Raw genomic sequence first — 23,058 nt, forward strand, 5'->3', positions numbered from 1 at the left:
ACCCTCCACATCTCTGGCCTGTACCCCAGTTCTGTATGAATAAATAAATAAATCTTAAAAAAAATAAAAATAAATAAATAAACGATGTCATAAAATTAATAGTAAAGAGGGAATGGAAAAAAATCCTTTACCCACCTTCAGACACTGTAGAGGACCCATAAAATGAATTAATCACTGCTAATTATATTAATATAAGTGCTTTATCCTCTTATGTTATTGTCATTCTCAGTTGTCTGTAAGATCTCATTTCTCACCAAAAATATCTTTTAAGATCTGGAAACTGATAGGTTCCCATTTGCTCATATGTGTTTGGTGGTGGTAGACAGGTAATGTGAAGCCTTCTCTCACCTTTGCAGAAGTGATACCCTGAGACTCGTGTTCAGAGTTCATGTCTGAGGAGCTGGTGGGCAGCTGTAATTGCTAAGTGACAGGCAGTGCGGCTCAAGGTTTTGGCTGTCACTTTATACTTGGACAAGTTATATATATATATATATCCTGGTCATATCGAACTTTCTTCATCTTTAAAATCAGGGAAGAGGGCCCTCCCTGGTGGCACAATGTGTTAAAACACAGCATGCCTAAGCTAGTCACAGCAGCTCCAGTACAACTTGGATTCCAGGCTGGGAGGTCACCCACATGGCACAGCAGACCTCTCCTGTCTTGCCCCCTGCTCCCCTCAGCAATGTTATTCATCAGTCTGCCTATTCTGTTCCCCACTCTGTTTCTGGTGAAGCCTCTTGCCACCCCTGCACCTTTGGCCTGTACCCTAGTTTTGTATGCACAAATAAATAAATCTTAAAAAGAAAGAGAAAATAGAGAAAGAATACCAAGCATGAAGGCAACATCTCAGATGTGGCTGTGAGCACATGCTAAAGGTTCATCCCAAGCTTTCATAACAGCAAAGTCTTCAAGAAAGGCATTCCAGATTGGATATATTTTGTAAGAGTCTAAACTTGAAAAGGAAGTTTGCTAAGCATGATTAGTATAGTCACAGGACTGACTAGAGGCCATTACATTCTAAAATGTCTGGCTGTCAGTAACAGAAGTTAAGGTCAGCTAGGTAGGTCTATTGAATTTTCCAGAATTTTCATCTCATTAAAATCTGTCAAAAATGCACATTGATTTACTAGAGATGCCAAATAATTGCTCAAATGAGCTCTGAGTTACATCTTTCAAAAAGTTCTGCTTATGACCATTGCAGAGACAATTATCTGTGTAAATGCTTAGAAAAGAAAGTTGTTTTGCCCAGAAAGGTAGCCCAGTAGCCATAGCAAAGAAAGGAATTCCCTCAGTCATTTGCATCCTTAAAAGGCCCTGAAAGGGAACTCTTTTCAAGTGCATCTTCCCCTCTCCCTCACTGGGTTCTCTCCACTCTCTGAAGTGCTCTGTACCTATCTGTCCCAGCACAGAAGATTCTCTTGTCTCACTATTGATTCACCATTTAGCAAATTAACTGAGGCTCTCATACCTGTTCTCTTCCCCACTCAGCTCTTAATGTGCTCTTCAATGGCAGGCAGTTTCCAGCAAATGAGTGAAAACCAGGTATACTAGGTAACCTTGATCAGCTAAAAGAGGGCAATGTTGCACCAGATATGTGATATTTATTTATTCTTTCAGCCAGCCAGCAATGACTTATTGAATGTGTACCCTCTTTACTATATTGGGTACTCAAGGAACAAAGGAGATAAAGCACCAACACCTTTGAAGTTGATATGTTAGGGAGACAGGAAATAAATTATAAGATCAATTTATAAACAGTGAATATAATGTGTTGAAGAGTAGCAAGTGCTAAGGTTTGGACTCTGGGGGCTGCATAGCAAATGGGATTGGACGAATGATGTGAATGAGAGAGTTATATTTTTATTTTATTTATTAAAAATTATTTATTGATTCATACAGAACTGGGGTACAGGCCAGAGGTGCAGGGGCAGTTAGAGGATCCACAACAGGCAGAGTGAGGAACAGAACAGGCAGATTAGCAAGTGCACTGCTGAGAGAAGCAGCAGATGAGACAGGAGAGGAATGCTGTGCCATGTGGATCACCTCCCTAGTAGGAGATTGAACTCATGCTGAAGCCGCTGAGGTTAGCTTCCCAGTGCTATGCTTTAACTCCTTGTGCTACCAGTGGTGGGGGTGGAGGACATGAGGAGGCAAGACCTGCAATTTTAAATAGCCTATAGCAATATGCTTCTTTGAGAAGGCATAGAAGAAGGTAAGGAGTAGGCTATGAGGAAGAACATTCCTGGTGGAAGAAAGCAAAGACCAGGCAAAGGTACATCCCTTGTGTACATTTGGGAGGAGGAGACAAGACTGGGTAGATACAGAAAAGGAGAGGTGTAGGGTAAGTTTAGAGAATCAATAGGATTTCAGATCAATAGGAACTAGTAGGTCATTTCATGTTGCCTTCACCTTGTATAAAGCAGGGAGATACAGAGGGTTTCGTTATGACCCACCTTAGGTGTTAAAAGAGTCTCTCTGACTCCTGTGTTGGGAATTGACAGAGGGGATAATAGTAATATGGGAAACCAGTTAGCTGACAATTACAGTTGTTTTAGTTAGATATTGGTAGTCCAATGTTGCCAGATATCCCCAGACATTTCTGCCAGTAGTTCCTTTACAGATTGAACTTGACTTCTGATGAAGTCCCTGGACCACTGGGGATGATGCTTTTCCCCAATTCACTCTAACCTGGGTTGTTCACAGCTTTAACTTGCAAAATAAGAAGTGGTTCGATGCAGGACGGGACAGGAGTGATTTGCTCATAGCTCAGATGTGTGCTATATGTCTGTGGGGGCTTCCTCTTTGGGGGTCTCTTGATACACAGAGGCACCTAAAGACTTGCTATCTTCTGAGACTAAAGAATGTGGATGGAGCAGATGGGGGCAAGAGGTGAGATAGGAGATCAGAATTTAGGTTTGGACACACAAAGTTTGAAAAAACTGATACTCAAGTGGAACTGTCAAGCAGGCAGACTTAGAAGTCTTGAATCAGGCGAGAGTACTAACTATAAACTTGGAAGTTGCAGTCATGTGTAGTCATAATACTTGCTATGAATACAATTCACTAATCTGCTTTTTGCTTAAGAAGCCAAAGATTGATATTTCTTCTGTGAAATTTTCTGAAGTACAAATCGATAGCCTGCATTTTGCAGAACTATCTGGAATCCCACTGTTTCCGTAACATTTTCCCAGGTCTCAGCCAGCTGGAAAATCCTGGCTCCAATTAGAAGTTGAGTTAGGGAAATAACTTTCTGACCTTGTCTGGAGAAAAACTACAGGGGTCTTTTTCTTCTTACTTATGTCACTGGAGAAAGTGTATTTTGTAGAAAGCAGGCTTACTGGATGCTTGAAACTAGACTTAACTTAAACGCTAGACACTTCTGCCTCTAGTGACTCAATTCCCCAGCATCCTGTAAAACCCTTACCTTGTTTAGAAACACTTTATTGACCTGTGTCCCTAGCGATGCCTCAGCCTTTAAGAGAGACAATTTATCTTTGTGAACAATCCAGCACATCACCAAACAGACCACCGATGGGTATGTATTGGGTATGACCACCGATGAAATCTATGAGCCACTCAGAATGAATATTCTTCCCACTTCTCTCTAGACTGGATTGTCCACAGACTTACTAGCAGTTATCCTTCTCTTTTGTAGGAAGTTTAGATTTGGGTCAAAATGTAAGTTCTCTGATATGACTGTAGTCACCATTACATAAATTGCTTTCCCCTTCCATTCCTAACTCTTCAACACTCTTCCTTCAACCCTTCCTTCCTTTCACCTTTCACACACTGCTTATTATAGAGGTAAACAGCTGCTAACAGTTCTACACCATTGTCTACTCCTTTGCTGTCAAGCATCCCCAGGGCAGCTCATTTAGTTTCTTGAAATTTTGAAGAAAACTGATGTGTTCCTGTTGAAAGCTTTCTGTGTTAATCATTTTGTGCTTAAATCAATCATGTCCAACTGAATCCAGCTATCTGTGCAACAGTTAGGAGCTTAGAAAATAGGTTTCTAAGTGATTATCTACTAACAAATTGAATTAATGACCTCACACTATAATCATGTCTACTTTCATATTTAATGGACATTTTACTTCTGTATCTTTTCATTATTCTCTTTTTGATTTCCTGTCTTAATTGCTCAGTTTATGCCAAGTAGAGAGAAAAAGAAACAAAGCACTAGTTAAAATGAACTGATTAAAGAATATGGAAATTGTGTTCATAAAAACATCCTCCTTAAGTAAGCATGTTAGGACAGCTCCTCTTTTCTTTTGAGTGTCTAATTTATAGATGAGTTTTTCTAATTACAGTATATGTTGAACAAATAAACCAAACTCTCTGGTAGCCCTGAGCTTTCTTTTATTTTCTTTTTCTAGGAATATTAGATTTTCCCTTACCCAGATTTCTCCCAGAATGACATCTTTGTCTTTTTTGAGTGACCATAATAAAATGAATTTTTAGCTTATATTTTTGTGGTAAACTGAGTTTATTAACACCACTAAATGAAAATGACTAAAGATAAGTTCAAAGTACCCAGGTAGGTATTTCTTATAACTTTCTCCAAGATCCCTCTTTCTACATGCTTGACTTCTCCAGGTTTTAAAATATTTTAAAGTGTAGCTTATAAGGAAAAAAAAAAGATGGCTTTATTTTGTTCTATATTTTATAATGCTATTTTGCAAAAAGTTAGTATTCTGCTAGTTGAAAGTAAAATCCCAATTCAAGTGAGTGAAATAAAGGCCTTCCTGGATAGATTTTGGATGATCTCACAGAACCTAATAAAATAATCAGTCCTCAGGAAGTTCAGAATTGCAGCTAAATTTGAGAACAAATGTCAAGACTTCCTCCAATTTTTTCTTTCTTTCTTTCTTTCTTTTTTTTTACATTACAGCTCAGCATTTTATTTATTCATTTTGTTTTTTCTCTTGCAATGTTTTAACCTCCTGGTTAAAAACTTGGCCACAGAGAATTCCTGAGTTTTCTGTCAAAAATCTGAACTTTCTTGATGCCCAAACCAAAAGAACAGGATACGTCACCAGACTTTCTTCAACTTGCCATCTTTGAAGCAACAAACATTTTTCTTTGAAGGAAAGAAAGGGCTGATGATACCATTGTTGTCAGTCATAATATGTGTACACGTGAGATGTGGGGGAAAGTAGAATGGAATGGAATGGATGGGGTGGGAATATGTAGAAGGCATTTAAGAACCTGGCATTTGTAGAGGGAAATCATTGGAGAAATAAAAATTGTGGGGAAAAGGTGTTAAGATGCTGAGAAAAATTGGGGTACAGAAGACAAAAGGGAGCCAGGGCAGGAGGGCATGGCATCTGCCACATCTGTTCTCCAGTACACAAAGAACCCCATTTAGATTCTATAGATGAGGACTGTGAGGTCCCAAACTTGTCACTTCCCTTCAGCTCAGCTCAGGGTTACTGGGGGGGCAGGGACTGGGTTCATCTGAGTAACAAACCTCTTTATTTTCCCTTCTACCAAGATTAGGAGCTGTTAGGGAAGGTCAGGAGAAGTAGAATTTGGAGTGGGGAAGGGACCACATTTCTTGTTTCTTCATTGAATGATTCATTTTTTTTTTTTTTTGAAAATAGCAAATCACCATCCTTTTTAAAATGTCCTGTGTTAAAAAGCCATAGTTGGATGCCACAAAGCGCCAAAAAGCTTTCTTTAAACTTAAGCTCTGTCAGCACAATTGTGTGTTTGCTGTGCTGAGCAGAAAATTCCTAATAATACATCTGAACATATGCAGGAATATTAGTTTCTGGGTTTTGAAACAATCATTGCTGGAGGGGCTTCTACCTTTATAAGACATTTAGGGCCAATCATCTTACTTCTGCTCATTTTCACTGCAGCTCCAAATGAACTCTTTATTGTATTATAGTACTTGTGACTTCATTGCTTATACCCTCCTTCCTTTTAAATTCATGGAATTATTTTTCCCTGTCAAGATTGTTTTCTAGAATTCCAGGATTTATCATTTCTTTTGTCCTTAATTTTATTCACTACAAATATCAAGCACTTGCCAGGTTATCTCTTAGTAGCAACAATGCCTGTGGTTTAGAGATTTTAAATCCGGTGTAAGAGAAGAAGAAATAGTTCCCAAGAGTCCAGGTAATAAACAGCTGATCTGGATATGGAATACAGATAAATGTGACTCTAAAGACATTTTCTGGACCAGAAGGAACAAATATTCCCTTCACCCTGTTTACTCAAGTGACAATACTCTTTCCTTCCTACCTATTTTCCAGTAGGTGTATTTCGTTATGGCCATCATCTGAATTTTAACCTAATCTAGTGCTGGGCTATTACTACCTTATTTGTTAAAATCATTTGTATTAGTTTTTTTGATAGCCCATTTATCTTATGTACTGAACCTTTCCTAAGTAATTTTCTGAATTTGGACACTTACATTGAGTCACCATTGTGAATGATATTGTAAAGGATAATAATTAGCCTATAGAGTTTTCATATTTTTAAATATATCCTTAAGTATAGCTACTTGATTGTGATTGCTGGGTCAAATCATTTGAATGCTTCAGAGAATTTTTAACATGCATGGTATAAATATTCAAAATAGTCTTTAGTCTTACTGTTTTCTTAATACAAATAAAGACCTCATTTGAAGGGTGGCATTGGGAGTTTAATAATGTTATGACACATTAACTGCTCAGGTAGCATCTTTCCAAATTTCATTGTAGCTTAAAAATAGATTCTCAGCTGTCACCCAAAAGAGATCATGAGGAAGTCTTCTTAATTATATCCCCTTTCCTTTAGAAACACAAAATCTTTCCAAACTGTAAATTCATAATCTTTTTATATTTTTTCTATGGTAAGGCAAAACCTTCATTTGAGGAGAAACTTAAAATTAGATTTTAGCCAGTGAAAATGTTGTTCCATGTTGAAATGCTTAACAGATGGCCTAAGGTATTGTCCTTCTTGGTGGATGGAACTGGCTATTGTGTGATTTTGGTATCATTCAAGTCTGACTTAGGTATAGCACTCTAGAAGACCAATTCCACTTTAACCTATGTGGTCATATATAACATATTTTCATTTTGCCCTTTACTTCAACTGATTTGGATTATTACGTTTGTGTTTACTTTTTTGTCCCATTAGGTGTTTGCCAAACTACTGTGAGCATGGAGGAAGCTGCTCTCAGTCTTGGACAACCTTCTACTGTAACTGCAGTGATACAAGCTACACTGGTGCCACCTGTCACAACTGTGAGTAGACTCATGGTTAGCCACAGTGGGATTGGACACAAACCCAAGAATGGCAGTGTTAACTTCAGGTTCTATTTAGCATGAGGCTGAATACATTTATTCATTCAACATGTATCTCTGGAGAGGATGATATATGCCAAATTCTGCGGTAGGCTTGGAGGATACATGGATACAAGCCACATCCTCATGGAGATTATGGTCTACCAGAAAGATGGACAGGAAATGGGGTTTGTGTCAGAGTAGTGGCAAGACAAAATGCTGTGGGCATGCAAAGGACAAATATTAAATTATTTATTTTTGCATGTAGAAGAACTGAGATGTAGGCCAGAGGTGCGAGGGGTGAGAGGATTCAGCAAGACAGAACAGAATAGGCAGATGTACTGAGACACACTGCTGAGAGGAGAAGTGGGTGAGACAGGAAGGTCTGCTGTGCCATGTGGGTCACCCCCCTGGCAGGGAATGGAACTCAGGCTGTAGCTGTGACAGTGCTGAGATTTCATTCCTAAACCACCAAGGAGGCCCAAGGATAGCTATTAAGTCAACTTTACTGTTTAGATGGACTGAGTAATGCTGCTGTAATAAACAACTTGATATTTCATTAACACAGTAACAAGCAATATGTCATGCTTGTCAGGTGTCCTTGTACATTGTCCCCTTTCAGGGATCCTAGCAGGAAACCTTACGCCATGACAAGAAGGAAGCACAGCATATAGAGTGTTAACTTTTAAAAGTTACTACCTGGAAATGATAAACCTTAATTCCACTTATATTCTATGGCTAAATGAAGTCACCTGGGCACACCTAACTTCAGCAGGGGTAGAAGTGCTCTTTTACTGGGGATCAGCAACAACACAATGAGCTGATTGGTGCTAAGTATTGATGAATGCATGTCAACATGATGTAAGCTTCACACAGAAGACTGGAACAGATCTTGCAGCAGGAATATAGTGAGAACACAATGAGAAAGAAATTGATTCTCAAAGCATCTTCATGTGGTTGAACAATGTTGACAGTGATGAGGAATGATAATAAGAAAGCTAAAGTGCACAAAGAACAATGGGTGAGGAATAATAAATAAATAGATAACATGAACTCTAAAATTTATAATTACATAGTCTTGCTAGATCACCAAGCAAAAACATGTAACAAAGTGGAATTTTGCCATTTAGAGAACTGTACATCAAACAGTGTGAAATGAACTATAAATCTAATTGACAAGACATTATCTGAAGTTGTTCTCTACTATTGTCAGAGATTTTAGAGGAAATGTGAAATTTGGACTTAACTTAGAAAGTAGAAGGGTAGGAAAGGAAACTTCTAGAATAATGTAAGAGCCAAATCATGGGTGGAACTTCCTGAGGGCTATAGTGAAACTGTCCCACAGGACACATCTCTTCAGTTTTTCTTTAGTTCCTGCAATTACTGGGATGATACTCAGGAATACAGAAAGGAAGAGATAGTTGCTGCCTGGGCAGGAATCAGGCTTTGCTACAGGATATGCAATGTTGATGTTTTCATCCCTGGTCCCTGAAGAACTCTCAGCAACTGCATGACCATTTCTTTCCCTTGAATGACCCCTACAAAGAAATCTGATCAAATAAATTCCAGTGTTTTTTATGGAATGATATTGTCTTTGTTAGTTATTTGAGGAAACAGAAAACACTGTCTGGTTATATAATGAAATGCCCTGTTTAAACTTCTCTACTTTAAAAATTTGAACTAGTGGGGCCCTCCCTGATGGTGCAGCGGGTTAAAACACAGCACAAAGAAGCTTAAGCCACTTCCACATGAGCTGGATCCCTGCCTGCCCTGGAGGAGATCCACATGGTGAGGCAGACCTCTCCTGACCCACCCGCCCGCTGCTCCCTTCAGCAGTGAACTTCGTCGATCTGCCTGTTCTGTTCCCCACTCTGTCTCTGGTGAATCCTCTCACCCTCCACATTTCTGGCCTGTACCCCAGTTCTGTACGAATAAATAAATAAATCTTTAAAAAATAATAAAAAAAATTGAACTAGTGAAGAAATACTGGACAGAGAAAGATCAAATTTAATCCTATCTCTTAAGTAGAATAAAATGTATACTTTTATCATTCTAGAGTTTTCTAGAATGATATCAGGGTTGCTCTCTGATCCTATGAGTGCAAACTAATAAGTTCTCATAGAACCTTTTAAGGCTAAAATCACATGGTTTTAAAGTTCCTAATAAAACCAGTCTCTAACTGCTGAGTGTACACTAAATGATGAGACCTAGATAACCAAGAACAACATGTACTTCTATACATATATAACTGTCCAGAGTTTTAAGCCAATGGTCTCCCAACAGGTTCAGAGGCAAATAGAATAACCATTGATTTAATAGTCAATTGAAAGAATCCTAAGGAAGATTTAAGTCAGAGCTACCCAAATTTTGGCGAAATCACATTACACCATTCCTGTGACTTTGAAAACTTTTCACTTTGTTCTAAAGCAATTTAACAGTATTTTGAGGCATTCATCTCTGTGGATGTTCTTCTCCTTTAATTGTCTCTATCCATCAGGCTAAAAATAGATTTGCAGCTTTGAAGAAAGTGTGAAGTTGAAAATCAATGGAGGTGAGTTGCTGATTTTTAAAGGAACACTATCAAAGTTGATGAACAGGAGACTCACCTTACCAAGCCTTGAAAATACCATTAAAAAAAAAAACATACTTCTCATTTCCTTTTCCATGAAATTGTTTAGTGTTTGCACAGTAAAATCATTCAGTGCTTGCCATGTGGGCTGAAGAATTGCTAAAATTCTTTTCTCTCCTGGGCACTCAGCCAGGACAAATCAGAGATACTTGGGTGGCTGTGAGGTTTAGCAAGTACACCCTGGATATCTGTGCAATTCAAGAATCTGTCCTTCCTCTAAGGAGTCCTTCTCCTCCAACTGGGTGAAATATGTGTATCAAGCCATGCTTTTGACAAATGTGTCCCACACAGGGACCATCAGACATGAAAGCTGCCAAAATCCAGGAGACAGCACACAGAATACTTTCAGGTGAAAAACAAAATTAGCAAGTTTACAATTCTACTTTTGTGGAAATGGCAATGTCTGACATGGAATGGAACATATTTCTTTGAAACAGTCATCTACAATAAGAACAATACATGAAGAGCTTCAGGATTATAAGACATGTAAAATAGTTTTTAAAACTACTTAGTTCTTAAGTATTATCTTAGTGTTATGTCTTTTTAAATATTCATTTATTTTTGTGTAGAAGAACTAAAGTGGAGGCCAGAGGAACAGGGGGTGAGATAATTCTCTGGAGAGTTGAATGGGGAGCAGTACAAGCAGATTGACTGAAACACACTGCTGAGGGGAGCAGGAGAGGTAGATTGATTTCAGGTTATAGTTGTGATGGAGGTGATAACACTAAGACTTAAACCTCTTTTCAGCTTTTTTAGGGTTAATTTTGTTTTTCATCATTGGTCCTCCTAGTAAATGTGAACTGATAGACCTGTAGATCACACTGTCCAGGCCTGTAGATGAGTGGGGTCTGTGTGAAGAAGATATGGAAGACTCTTTAAAGAATGTCAAAATGAAAATACTTACCTTAGACAAATTATTTTGCAATTGAGAATAGATAAATTGTCATGTCATTTCTATTTTCTTTCTCTTTATCTGATGACAAATAAAGAACCAGAATGTACAAGTTGGGTGACTTTTCAAGCATATTTTGCTCAAAACCACCTCTGTAGGAAGGAGATAATGAAAGGGTGGGAAATTTCAGAGCTGCACTAATCCCATAAGCTCCCACTGGATGCTGTTGATTATCATTGTAAATTGTTTTGATTAGCAAATTCCCTTTCTATATTGTTTCCTATTTTTTTAAGATTTATTTATTAATTCATACAGAACTGGGGTACAGACCAGAGATGTGGAGGGTGAGAGGATTCACCAGGGACAGAGTGGGGAGCAGAACAGGCAGTTCGACGAAGTACACTGCTGAGGGGAGCAGCGGGTGGGTCTGGAGAGGTCTGCTGTGCCATGTGGGTCACCTCTGGGGCAGGCGGGTATTGAACTCATGCGGCAGTGGCTTAAACTTCTTAGTGCTGTGCTTTAACCCACTGCACCACTAGGGAGGGCCCTGTTTCCTATTCTTTAGAGTAGAAACTGAAGGCAAAATAACATTTACAATCTCTGTTGACATTTAATGCCTTTAGACCACTAGAGATAGTTACCATGGTTATTCATTTTATTTTATTTTTAGATGTTATTCATTTATGCATACAAGAACTACTGTACAGTCCAGAGATGTGTGTGTGTGTGTGTGTGTGTGTGTGTGTGTGGGGGGGGCTGGTAGTGGTAGGGGGTGAGACAGTAGGTTGCACAACTGGAGGACCTACTGAAATACACTTCTTAGGGTTGCAACCAGTAAGATAGGAGAGGTCTGCTGCACCATGTGGGTCACTGCCCTGCAAAGGGATCAAACTCCATGAAGAAGTGGGTGTGGATAGCTTCATAATGCTGTGCTTTAACATATTGCACCACCAGGGGGCCCTTACCTTTTGTTTATTTTTTAAAATTTATTTAGGGTCCTCCCTGGTGGCTCAATGGGTTAAGAGGCAGCACTGCAAGTGAGCAGCAGCTGCTTCAGTGCAAGTTCGATCCCTGACCCCAGATGTGATCCACATGGCATGGCAGACCTCCCCTGACCAGCCTGCTGTTCCCTTCAGCAGTGTCCTTCATAAATCTGCCTACTCTGCTGCTCACTCAATCTCTAGTGTATCCTCTCACTGCCTCTGCACCTCTGGCTTGTACCCCAGTTCTGTATGCATAAATAAGTAAATCTTTAAAAAATATTAAATATTTATTTAAAAATATTTACTTATTTTTACATATACCCCTGCAGCCAGGGGTACAGGGGATAGGGGGTGAAAGGATTTGTCAGAATTCAGAGTTAGGAGCAGATCAGGAAGATTGAAAAATTCTGCTGAGAGGAGCAGTGGGTGAGACAGGAGAGGTCTGCTGTGCCATGCAGGCCATCTCTCTGGCCAGAGATAGAACTGATGCTGTAGTGGCTGCTGATAGTGTCATAGAGCTGAGACTTAACCTCTTAACCTACCAGGGAGGCTTGGCTATTGGTTTTATAATGTAATAATTTAAAGAGTTACACAATAGGATTCAAATTTCTATATACTCAGGACACTTTTTGGTTGTGGTTTACCATGTGTACCTTATTAGGTAACTTATTAGGAATCTAAGTTAAGAGTAAAAAGAAAAGGTTTTGGTAATAGGAGTATAATGAAGAGGTCAGTGATAAAGAAAGGTGAGTGATATTTTATTTTCATTATTGTAGAGGAACATATTGACTCTCAGGAAGGTAATGTAACTTCCTTGAGGTCATTCAGTTAGCAAACAATAGAGCTAGGATTTAAATGTAGGGAATCATAAATCTTGTATCTTATTTCCTTTCTCCAACAAATAAGATATTTGCAAATCTATCCATGTGATTAGTGATGATGAGAAGGTTTGTGTTCTAGAATAATTGGGAAAACATCATGGAAGGAAGTAGTATGAGTTAGAACTTGGAGGACAGCTAAATTTAGAATAAACATAAGGGATGAGGAAAGCTATTAAAACAAAGACTGACATGAACAAAGACATGATGAGGGAAGTGTTTTTGTGATGTTTTGGGGTAATGTAGATATTTGACTGACTCATGTAAGGACAAATGACTAGGTCTATTTATTTCTGAATTCCAAATATGATCTTTATAAAATATGTTCCTTAGGAGAAATCCAAGCTCATTTTCCTTGATAACCAAAACATTTCACATATAAATACCACTCTATGATTACATAACAAATAGTCTGTTTACTGACTTTTTGCTGTTTTTATTTGATTATATTGATATTTATTTTTCTTTTTTTGAGGGAAAGAACCCTTGTTATTTCCAAATAATATTCATTGTAACCAGTACTACAGTGAGTAACTTTGTGATCACATGTGTTAGCTCCACATTTTATTCTATCTTTTAAATTTAAATATATTCATTACATCATCCTTCATTTTTGTACCATGTATGGTTTCTTCATGGTTTCCCACCACCAATTCCTCCGTGCATGATCACCGTGACCTCTGTGCTCTTCCCACCCCTTTCCTGGGCCTTCCCTCTCCTCTTCCCCTACAGAATGTCTCTGATCTAAAGTCGCTTGATGATTTTGATTTTTACTTTATTATATTTACTTTTTTTATTTTCTGATTCCTTATTTCCTTTACATTTCTTCTATATGAGAGACCTTTGATACTTTTCTTTTTCTTTCTGGCTTATTTCACTGAGCTTAATCCCTGCCAGCACCATCCATGTTTGACTTCACATTTTATATATATATATTTTTTTAATAGATTCTGGCATTGGCATAATTGAGTCAAAGGTTGTGAATAGTTTTAAGGTTGTCAATTTATATTTCCAACTTGCTTTTTTAAATGCTTGTTATAGTTTAAACTTTGACTACTATTTCCTGATATCCTGTCTCAGCTTCTTTTCAGAATTATTTATTATAAACATTTGGCATATATTTTTCCTAAAGCATTTGCATATTGAAATATAAGTTATTGTTGTCTCTTATTGTGTATTCCAGATGAATAAAATCCCTTTATTTATATGACTTGTATAATAGGAAAAAAAAATCTCCAAACTTTATCAGACAAGCCCCTTTTGAAACAGATATGATATCAGGAGCTATGCATTTTGATCATTACTCTCTCATTGAGTAGACTCAGTTATATGTAATTGTCATCTGCTGTATGTCTCCTATTGAATAGGACTGTCGCTGATCTTTTCAATATCAATGTCTGATGACATTTACATGGTCCCTTTTCAAGTTCTCTTCACCATTTTTCAGCATCTTCTAATTCTTTTTCATTGAAGACTCTCTGACACCCTAACAATGGCTTTTAGATCACTTTTCAGCTTGGCAAGAGGATGTCAGCTTTCTTCCTCTCCCAGGCCTGATATAGTGCTTCTCCCATTGGATGGTCAATAGCCAGGTATTGATTGGGAGCATATCAAGTTGTCTGGCTCATATCAAACTCTACACTAGTCATCAAAGAGGGATAGCACTTTTGATATTTAGCATTAGGTAAGTAGTTCTCTAACTGTCACATTTTTGTGGTTGGAATGAAAGGCTGGAGAGGGTAAGAGATCCACGTCATCAGAGGTGGGTGTGAAAGCATCACTCACATCTTTTATCTCAGGGCAGCTCATATCCTAATATTATTCTGTAGGTTTCCTTTCAAGATTTAAAGTAAATGTATATCCATACATAACTTCAAGTGTCATCAGCACATGTTCCTACCTGCAATTAGACATGTAAAGACAAAAAAAAAAATGGAATGTTGAATCCATACCGTGCTTCATTTGACCACAAACATTTGTATCATTATCTTCACTTATATTAACTTTCCTAAAAGGCTAACAACTCTTTTAGGTTAGGGGCTGCTTTTTAAAAATATTTGTATTAAACTCGTGCAAGGAATGGGTGACATAAGGTCATATAGTTTACTTCATGAAACAGACAGATAAGCAGAAAAGATGATTCAGTGTGCCATCAGGTAAGTCTCCAGAAGGACAGGAGGGTGCCCACCCTTGTCTGGTCTCTGCTATTCAGCAGATATGGGCTGTTTGCTATATACACCAGTAGACAACTGAGCTATACACAGAGTAATGTCAGATTACATGGACAAGAACTCTGTCATTTAGTGGGAGAGATTAGAAAGTTCATGATAGTTCAAACTTTAGAGATTTTAAAAGTTAGAAAGAAGAACAAGAGGAAGGAAGAACAAACAACATGTGCAGAGGCAGAGAAATCTGCAGCAAACATGCAGTAAAAGCAAATAAAGAGAAATCTAGCAGAGCACAAAGGAAAGAATGGGTGTAAGAGGATTAGGAAAGAAATGTAAGAGTAGATGGTGATAAAATAAGAAAGAACTTGTTTCTTCTATGTTGAGCATGTAGGTGCCAGCACCATTTATAGGTTTCATTGTATTGCTGGGAGTGACTTGCTAATATTTATTTTGTCATTGTTTGCTTTTTGTGTTTATCGGTTTCCCATTGGAAACAAAACCATAGTGGTTTTGAGAATACACTGATGTGGAAGATGCAGTGCAAGAGAGAGATACTAGATGCTATTTGCAATTGTGTGGATAGCAAATAATGAGAGTCAGAACAAGTTAGAAAGAAGGGACACAGCTTGAAAGGCATATCTAAAATTAGATCAAGTAGACGAAGACAAATCAAATATAGTAAAGAGAAATAGGGCTTTCAGCTTTTTAGCTTAAAAGACTTCATGATTGAAGAATGTAGTGACTTATGTGTGACTGGGCCTTATAGCCTACTATCAAGTCCATGCCCTTAATTTACCAGATGTATTACCCAGGACAATTATAGGAGCTCAATGTGCTTAAACTCTCTTCCTTTTTAGTGACACAGGGCTAATTATCACAAAAATCAATGGTCATAGAATGAGAATTAAATAAAATAATCCCCATGAAGTATTTATTTCAGCACACTCCAAATGTGAAGTTTCTATACCATGTTAGCTATGATTTTTACAGAGAACTTGTAGATAGATGAGGTGACTTAGTGGATGCTGTCAACAGTTCAGTTTGGGACAAGATATTTTCTTGAGAGATGCGTACTGTGCAAAGTTGGAAATCCCTAGAGTAAAGTCCAGACAAAAGGTGAGATTCATTGTTTAAACAGTTGCTGAGACCTCTGGAGTACAGATTTAAAGTCAAAGGATTAAACCTAGAAAATAAAATATTCTAAACAACTCAAGAAGATATCCAACTGAGAAGGATTTATGAAAGAATAACAACAACAACAAAAAAAAACTAAGATAAACTATTAACTTAAAAGATAAGAAATGAAGATTCTACTAATAGATTATAAACAGAAGTATACAAAGGCTACACCCCTCAGATGGAATCATCACAATGGTGGTGGTTGTTGAATGACTAGACAAATGTTTATAAAACTAGTTGAAGCAAGCTCAATCAGGTAAAGGAAGAAACCCTTATTTTCTCCAGAGTCTATAGATATGGTAGTATTGGGATGTATTGGAAGTTGTTCCAAGAAAGTTTGTTGATTCTCACAGGCATTGTTAGGATGTGGGTAATTCAAAACCATTACCTTCTATTGAGATGATTTTACTCTCCTCTAGGAGAAAAGATCAATATCTTTGAATTCATTGATAAACAAGACAGGGAAGGCATTGTTTAATTACTTCGTGTAATTGTATAAAACTGATTGCAAAGTGTCTGCTACTCTAGAAAGAGAGATCAAAGCAGGCTGAGCCAGATGGGAAAGAGATCTTTAAGGGCCAGATTTAGTTAAGCAGAGAAGACTTTTAGTAGGGTATTTTTCAAGGGTGAGAATTGAAGGAGTTGAAATAAGGATGAACGTTCTTGGTTTTCACCAACACAGTAGCCTAAGAAGAAAGGAATGAAAATTTGCGGCTTTCAAGTACCATGTCCTTGTATTCTGTGGTTTATATATGTCATCCTTTTCTGAGACCTCTTCACATTCTTAAGTCTGACTTTGGCAATTCTTCAAACAATAGGGTTTTCTCATATGGAAATATATTGACCAGCAAAGCTTCTTAGCACTTCCTTTGCCTGGATAACCTCTTCTGCAAGTAACTCCTGTTTGTTCCTTTAGGCAACACCCACACAAAACTTATCCTACTGTGTTAAAACTGAGTGTTTGGTTCTTGCTTTCAATCCCTAACTGCAATTTTCTATGAATTCCCTTTTATGTATAGCACCTCCTGTCACTCAGTAGAGGAATATTAAGTGTACTCATACTTTTATGGTTAAAATATGTAAAACCAGATAGCTGGTGGAAATGAGACTTGAACTCAATTTAAATGTTTAGAAAGCACTTCTTCACATTTTTATATCTCAAAATGGAAGAAAAGCACTATTTAATATTTTATGGACCACTGCAGGATTTATTTATTTATGTATACAGAACTGGCATATAGGCCAGAGGTGCAGGGGTAAGAGTAATCACCAGAGACAGAGTGGGAGCACACCAGGCAGAATGACTGAAGTACACTGCTGAGGGAAGCAGCAGGTGGGTCAGGAGAGGTCTGCCACACCATGTGGGTCACCTCTCTGGCTGGGGATCAAACTTGTGCTGCAGTTGCTGTGATAGTTTCACAGGGCTAAGCTTTAACCTGTTGTGCCACCAGTGAGGCCCGATACTACAAGATTTAAAAACAAAAGTTATTCAAGTACTTCTTAACATTTCCTACCTTTTGAATTTAGCAGTTTCTCAGTCATTTCCCTGCATGTTAATTTGTGTAACTTCCTCTTTCCTTCCTCTTTCTCTTCATTTCTTCCTCCATCTCCTCTTCTTATTAACTGAGGCTACAGTATAGTTAACTTCAAATACTTATGCTGGATTGACAACGGGCAAGAAAAATAATCACACATTTTGGTTTTATTCCAAATCTTGAAGCAACAATAGATCCCAAAATATGAAAGGAGATGATTAATTGGAGATAATTTAATTGTTGATATTGCCTTCCCTTGGAGATTCATTGATGTTTACTTCGAAAATTAATCACAAGAAATAAGTATTTATTTATAATGTATCTTGGTCCACAAACGACTAACTTCCATAGAATACAGAGCTCTGGTATGACCCATAAGTGAGAAGTAATGTAAACTGGATACAGATATACTCAACTTCATACATTAAAGACATTTTCTCCATCTGTATCTCAGCTTTGGGTACAAAAAGAATTAGGTAATATTTATAGCTCTCTGATTTTGGATAAATCACTTAACTTTTTTTCAGCTTTGGTTGCTCGTTCTCTAAGTAATAGTAACTAATTAAAAAATTATTGTATCTGAGATAAGGAATAGAAAACACAGAGCACAATATTTGGGATTTGGCATTTCATTGCTAAATGCCATCTATTACATATTTAAAATGAAGAGTGTTCAGGATTATTTTTGAATAAAATGGTTTGATAGTTTCTGATGCTACCAAATCCTTAAATTTTAGAAACACTTTTTACAATATAAATTATTTAACAGATATTTAGATATTCCACGAGTGGAATAACTGAGAAGTACAAAATCACTGACAGAAGCCCAGGATAAGCCTCAGGAAGTCTGAGTCAGCTCTAACTCTGCCACAAATGACCTTAGGCAAGCCACTTCTTGTAATCCTTATTCTTCTTGAGTAATGTGTGGTTTATGCAAGGATTATGCATGGTGCCTGAGGAATATTATTTTGATTTGCTTGAACAGTGTGACTTCAAATGAGTGTGTTGATTCAGTGGTGTGTTGCAATCATACTGTATAGTTACTCTTAATTATCTTAGTCATTTTGAGATGTTCTAGTTCAGAATAATATTTGCATAGATCATATTCTCTTGTCAATGGTTTAGAAAACATTGAGTGCTCTTTCATACTGCTACCTCAAATATCATTTACAAATAAAACTAGTTAAAACATAAGGGTGTTTGGTAAGTAGTTAAAACATAAGTCACAGACATTTAAAGCTCTGCACCTTGCCCTGGAAGCATTTGTTGAAGTTGAACCACTGTGGTTTTCATTTAGAATGAATCAACTCAAGGAATGATGAGTTATACTCAATGTAATTGAACAATGTTGTTCAATTGTTCCATCTGTTTTTTTCAATTTTATTTTACACAGTGAAGTGGGACTTGACTATCTGAATAGTCATAATATAATGGAATCCCCAATGTGCTCAGTTTGAATTTTGCAAAACTATTTTGACTATTTAAGAGATAAAAATACATAAAATATTTCATTACCTATTAAAATTCTGTAACACAGTGGCACTATGACCTATGGAAAAATAAATACTTCACCAATCTGAGCCTTGTTTGTGCAATATGTCAAGCAAAATAATAGAAATTGTCCTTTATTGCTAGTGGGATAAATTCAAGAATCAATGAGCATGAAATCCCCTCAAAAAGTATGATGGTAACCCTTTATTATATATTTATACTTCTTATATATTTACATTTTTTTTTCATGTTGAAGTGTTTGTAAGGGACAAGACAAGGATTTAGAGGAAGGATAGACGACTCCCAGTAATTTAGAATGGAAAGTCAAAGGACATTCAGTTACAACACATGAGTAGGTCTAAAAATGTGATGTGCTGGGATTTTCAGCCATAAAATGTCCCAGGAAAGATATGTTGTTTTAGAGAAATTCTAGAATTATTGTAAACTTAGTTTTTGTCACTTGTTTTTTTTTTAATATTAATTTATACATACAGAATTGGTGTACAGGTCAGAAGTGTGGGGTGGAGGTTGGTGAGAGGATTCACCAGAGCTTGGGGAGCAGAACAGGTAGATGTACTGAAATACACTGCTCAGGGGAGCAGCGGTTGGGTCAGGAGAAGTCTGCCATGTTTTGTGGGTGAGCTCCTTTTCTGGGGATCAAATTCACACTGCAGTGGCTGCAATAGCTTCATAGTGCTATGTTTTAACCCACTGCACCAAAAGTGAGGGCCATGTCACTTATTTTCTAAAAGAAGCTTAACTATTCTACTGCTGGTCTTCAAATCTTTCAGTGGTTGTCCATCATTTTAATGATAAAAATTTGTGTTTTTCAGCTCAATGAGTATGGTTCTTCATTATTTTTAGACCTCCTAAATCATAAATAAGTTTTTTTTTTTTTTTTTTTTTTAAGATTTATTTGTGCATACAGAACTGGGGTATAGGCCAGAGGTTCAGGCGCCATGAGAGGCTTCACCAGAGATAGTGTGGGGAGTAGAATAGGCAGATCCACGAAGCACACCACTGAGGGGAGCAGCAAGCAGGCCAGCAGAGGTCTGCCACACCATGTGGTCACCTCCGGGTCAGGCGGGAATCGAACTCATGCGGAAGCAGCTTTTAGATTCTCAGTGCTGTGCTTTAACCCGCTGTGCCACCAGGGAGGGCCCATAAATAAGTTTCAAGGCGTGGCTCCATACAGTATACATGTTAGAGTAGCTCTCATAGACCTTTCATTCCTTAAACATGTCACAACCTTTTTTATTATTCCATTATTTTGTCCATGAAGTTAGTCCTGCCTTAGATTGCTCTTTTTGACTTGTTTTACAGACACTTTTCTATTCTACCATGATGCCCAAATACTGCAAAATTTTTGCAATAATTGATTTATTGACTTTTCTTTGCCATTAATTTCCTGATGTCAGGCACTTTAGCTTTTCTTTTTCTTTTTAAAATTTTATTTAATTTTGCATAGGAGAGCTGGAGTTAGGAGAGGGGTTGGTGAAAAGATTCACCAGAGACCCATTGCGAAGCAGAATAGAAAGGTTTACTGAAATACACTGCTTAGGGGAGTATTGGGGAGACATGAGAAGGCTGCTGAGTCACATGTGGTTCAGCTCCCGGTTGGGGATTGAACTCAGGCCCCTGAGGTGATAATGTGGAGACTTAATCCCTAAGCCACTAGGAAGGCCTGCATTTTCATAGGACACGGAATACTAGTACCAGGTCTACCATAGAACACATGCGGAGTAGATGATGGAACAACAGGTTTCCAACTTTCAACTTAAATCATTTGCTTTACAGGCACTAAGTCACCTGATACTCCATAGCTTCTAATAGACTTTCTCTTTGGTTTCTATGAAGAAAAATTTCCTATTTCTAATTTGACAAAAGAATTTCCACCCCTGCTTAGAATTCATAGCATATTTCTAGAAGATTCCCTAATGAGGTTTTCCCATTAACTTTTAAACTGGCTTGCAAATCATCCTTCATGTGGCAAAGTCGTGATGCACATTTTTAAGACATTAACATAAATAAAACATTTGGGTAAGTAAAAATATGAAGAAAACATAATAGGAAATAAGCCCGTCCATTGTCATAGGAGGACATGTAACTTCGTTTATTAGTCTGTCACTGGAATTGTTATCACAGTCAGTTGTGGGCAGCACAGATTTCCAGCTGGCAGTTAGTGGAATGATGAAGACCTTGGCAATAATTCTTCAGCTCCTGTCTCCCTGATACTGCTGTCTTTATGGCTGAAGAGAAAGTGAATGAATCCGTCTGCTAACATTTGATTTCTGTGCTGTGTGTTGTCTACAACACACAGGTCTCTGATGGAATAATTCATGTAACATGTGCAGACTGGGGATGCCTGGAACTCCCAGGCCCTCAGAGGAAGGAACTGTGATCTCTAGTTTCTAATTGAGAGGCTGCTCCAATGGTATCACCTGGGGACTGTCAAAACAAATGAAAACAAATGTGTGTTTTTATTCATTGATCTTTTATAGAGATAAAGCATGAAGGAGGAATTGTTTTTGAAAATTAGGCAGCATTGGGTTCATGTCCAAGTCCTAGTAATTACTAACTGAATGATCTGGAACAACTGCTCAACTTTTCTGATACTTATTCTGCTCATCTCTAAATAGGAGGATAATATTATCTAATGCCTTGGGATGTTTGGTGAATAAATGAGAGCTCACATTTAGACCACTAGATGCAGTGTTAATTTACTTTCTTTATTAACAATCTAAAATTGAACTTTTCTGGTCTGTGTAAGACGTTTAGACTAGTAATCAAAGCTGTTTCTGTTTAGAAGGGACCTTCAAGTACATGTACGTTATCTACATTCTTTCTCAAGTCAACAGTCTAAAAATTGATCGATCAATACTTCCTGCTACTATTGTTTCTTTGGTGGATGGTAGGTTTGTTTCTCTTAGAAGGTGAAATCTACTTTCCTCTGACTATCCCTGGTGATTGTTTTGTTTAATGAGTACACTGTGTATCATCTGATAAGGAAGTCTTTCTTATAGAGTTTTGAGAAATATTACAAATAACATATTCACTATACTTTTCTCCAACCACTATCATTTATAAGTTATCTGGAATGAAATATGGCGTTGGTAGTTTCTATTGTGTTATATTTATTTAATTATGAAATCATTTTAATTCTGAAATAGAAATCATCTTGGAAGAAAAACAACAAGTTCCTGTTTTCTGAAATCACTGGATTGAAGGAATATACTTAGGGAATAATAGGGCAGGAAATGGTTTCTTCTTATATTAATTAAAATAGTGCACATTTATCATTATCCACTATAATAATTACAAATGATTCTCATATTAGTGAACATAGATTATATGCTTACTATGACTACCTGCATTAATATTTAATTTAGTATTAACTCCTATAAATATCTTCTGTTTTAAGGTATATCTTATGGTACATATTTATATCAGGCATGTATCTATATGTCCATATTCTGGGTCCAACCATGAGAAATATATGAGTGATTGGAGACCTGATTTCTATTCTGAAAGACTGTAACATTAGCAAGAGTCAAGGAGGCAGAATCTACATTATTTAGTCATAAGACAATACAACATTTTTCATGGTCAAAAGATAATAAATTAAATGTATATAAAGGTCAAAGATAGGCACTAGTATTGGAGGAGGAGATGAGACATGAAGGGAGAAGAGGCTCAGCAATTCTGGAATGAGCCATAACCCGACTATGGAATTGTGATCTACAAGCCAGACTAAGTGGGGGAAGGTCAAGAATCCAGGAAGAAACTAAAATATCTGAAATTAGTCTAAGTAGAGACTAAGTTATATAAATTGGAGTTTTTATAATGGAATAATGATGATAAAATAGTTACTGGTCAGGAAGAGTTTAAGCAGAGGACAACACAACAAAGAGACATAGATTAAGAGTTACAAAATATTAGCTTATGCAATGGTGGAAGCTGGCTATGTCAGTCTGAAGTCCATAGTACATACAATCAGGAAGAACAGGCTGGAAATCAATGGCTTGAGTG

The 23,058-nt window shown here is 37.3% G+C and overlaps 1 protein-coding gene across 1 annotated transcript in view; it reads left to right on the top strand.

The window, feature by feature from the left end:
* CNTNAP5 (contactin associated protein-like 5) overlaps nucleotides 1-23,058 on the top strand; it is an 827,651-nt gene that overhangs the window by 499,964 nt on the left and 304,629 nt on the right. The window contains exon 11 of the mRNA XM_012727192.1: nucleotides 7,129-7,235. Within this exon, the coding sequence (XP_012582646.1) occupies nucleotides 7,129-7,235 (107 nt within the window). The remainder of the gene's footprint in view (nucleotides 1-7,128; nucleotides 7,236-23,058) is intronic.

The sequence above is a fragment of the Condylura cristata genome, unplaced genomic scaffold (genome assembly GCF_000260355.1).
Source record: "Condylura cristata isolate star-nosed mole 26May11 unplaced genomic scaffold, ConCri1.0 scaffold00002, whole genome shotgun sequence".
Taxonomy (NCBI): domain Eukaryota; kingdom Metazoa; phylum Chordata; class Mammalia; order Eulipotyphla; family Talpidae; genus Condylura; species Condylura cristata.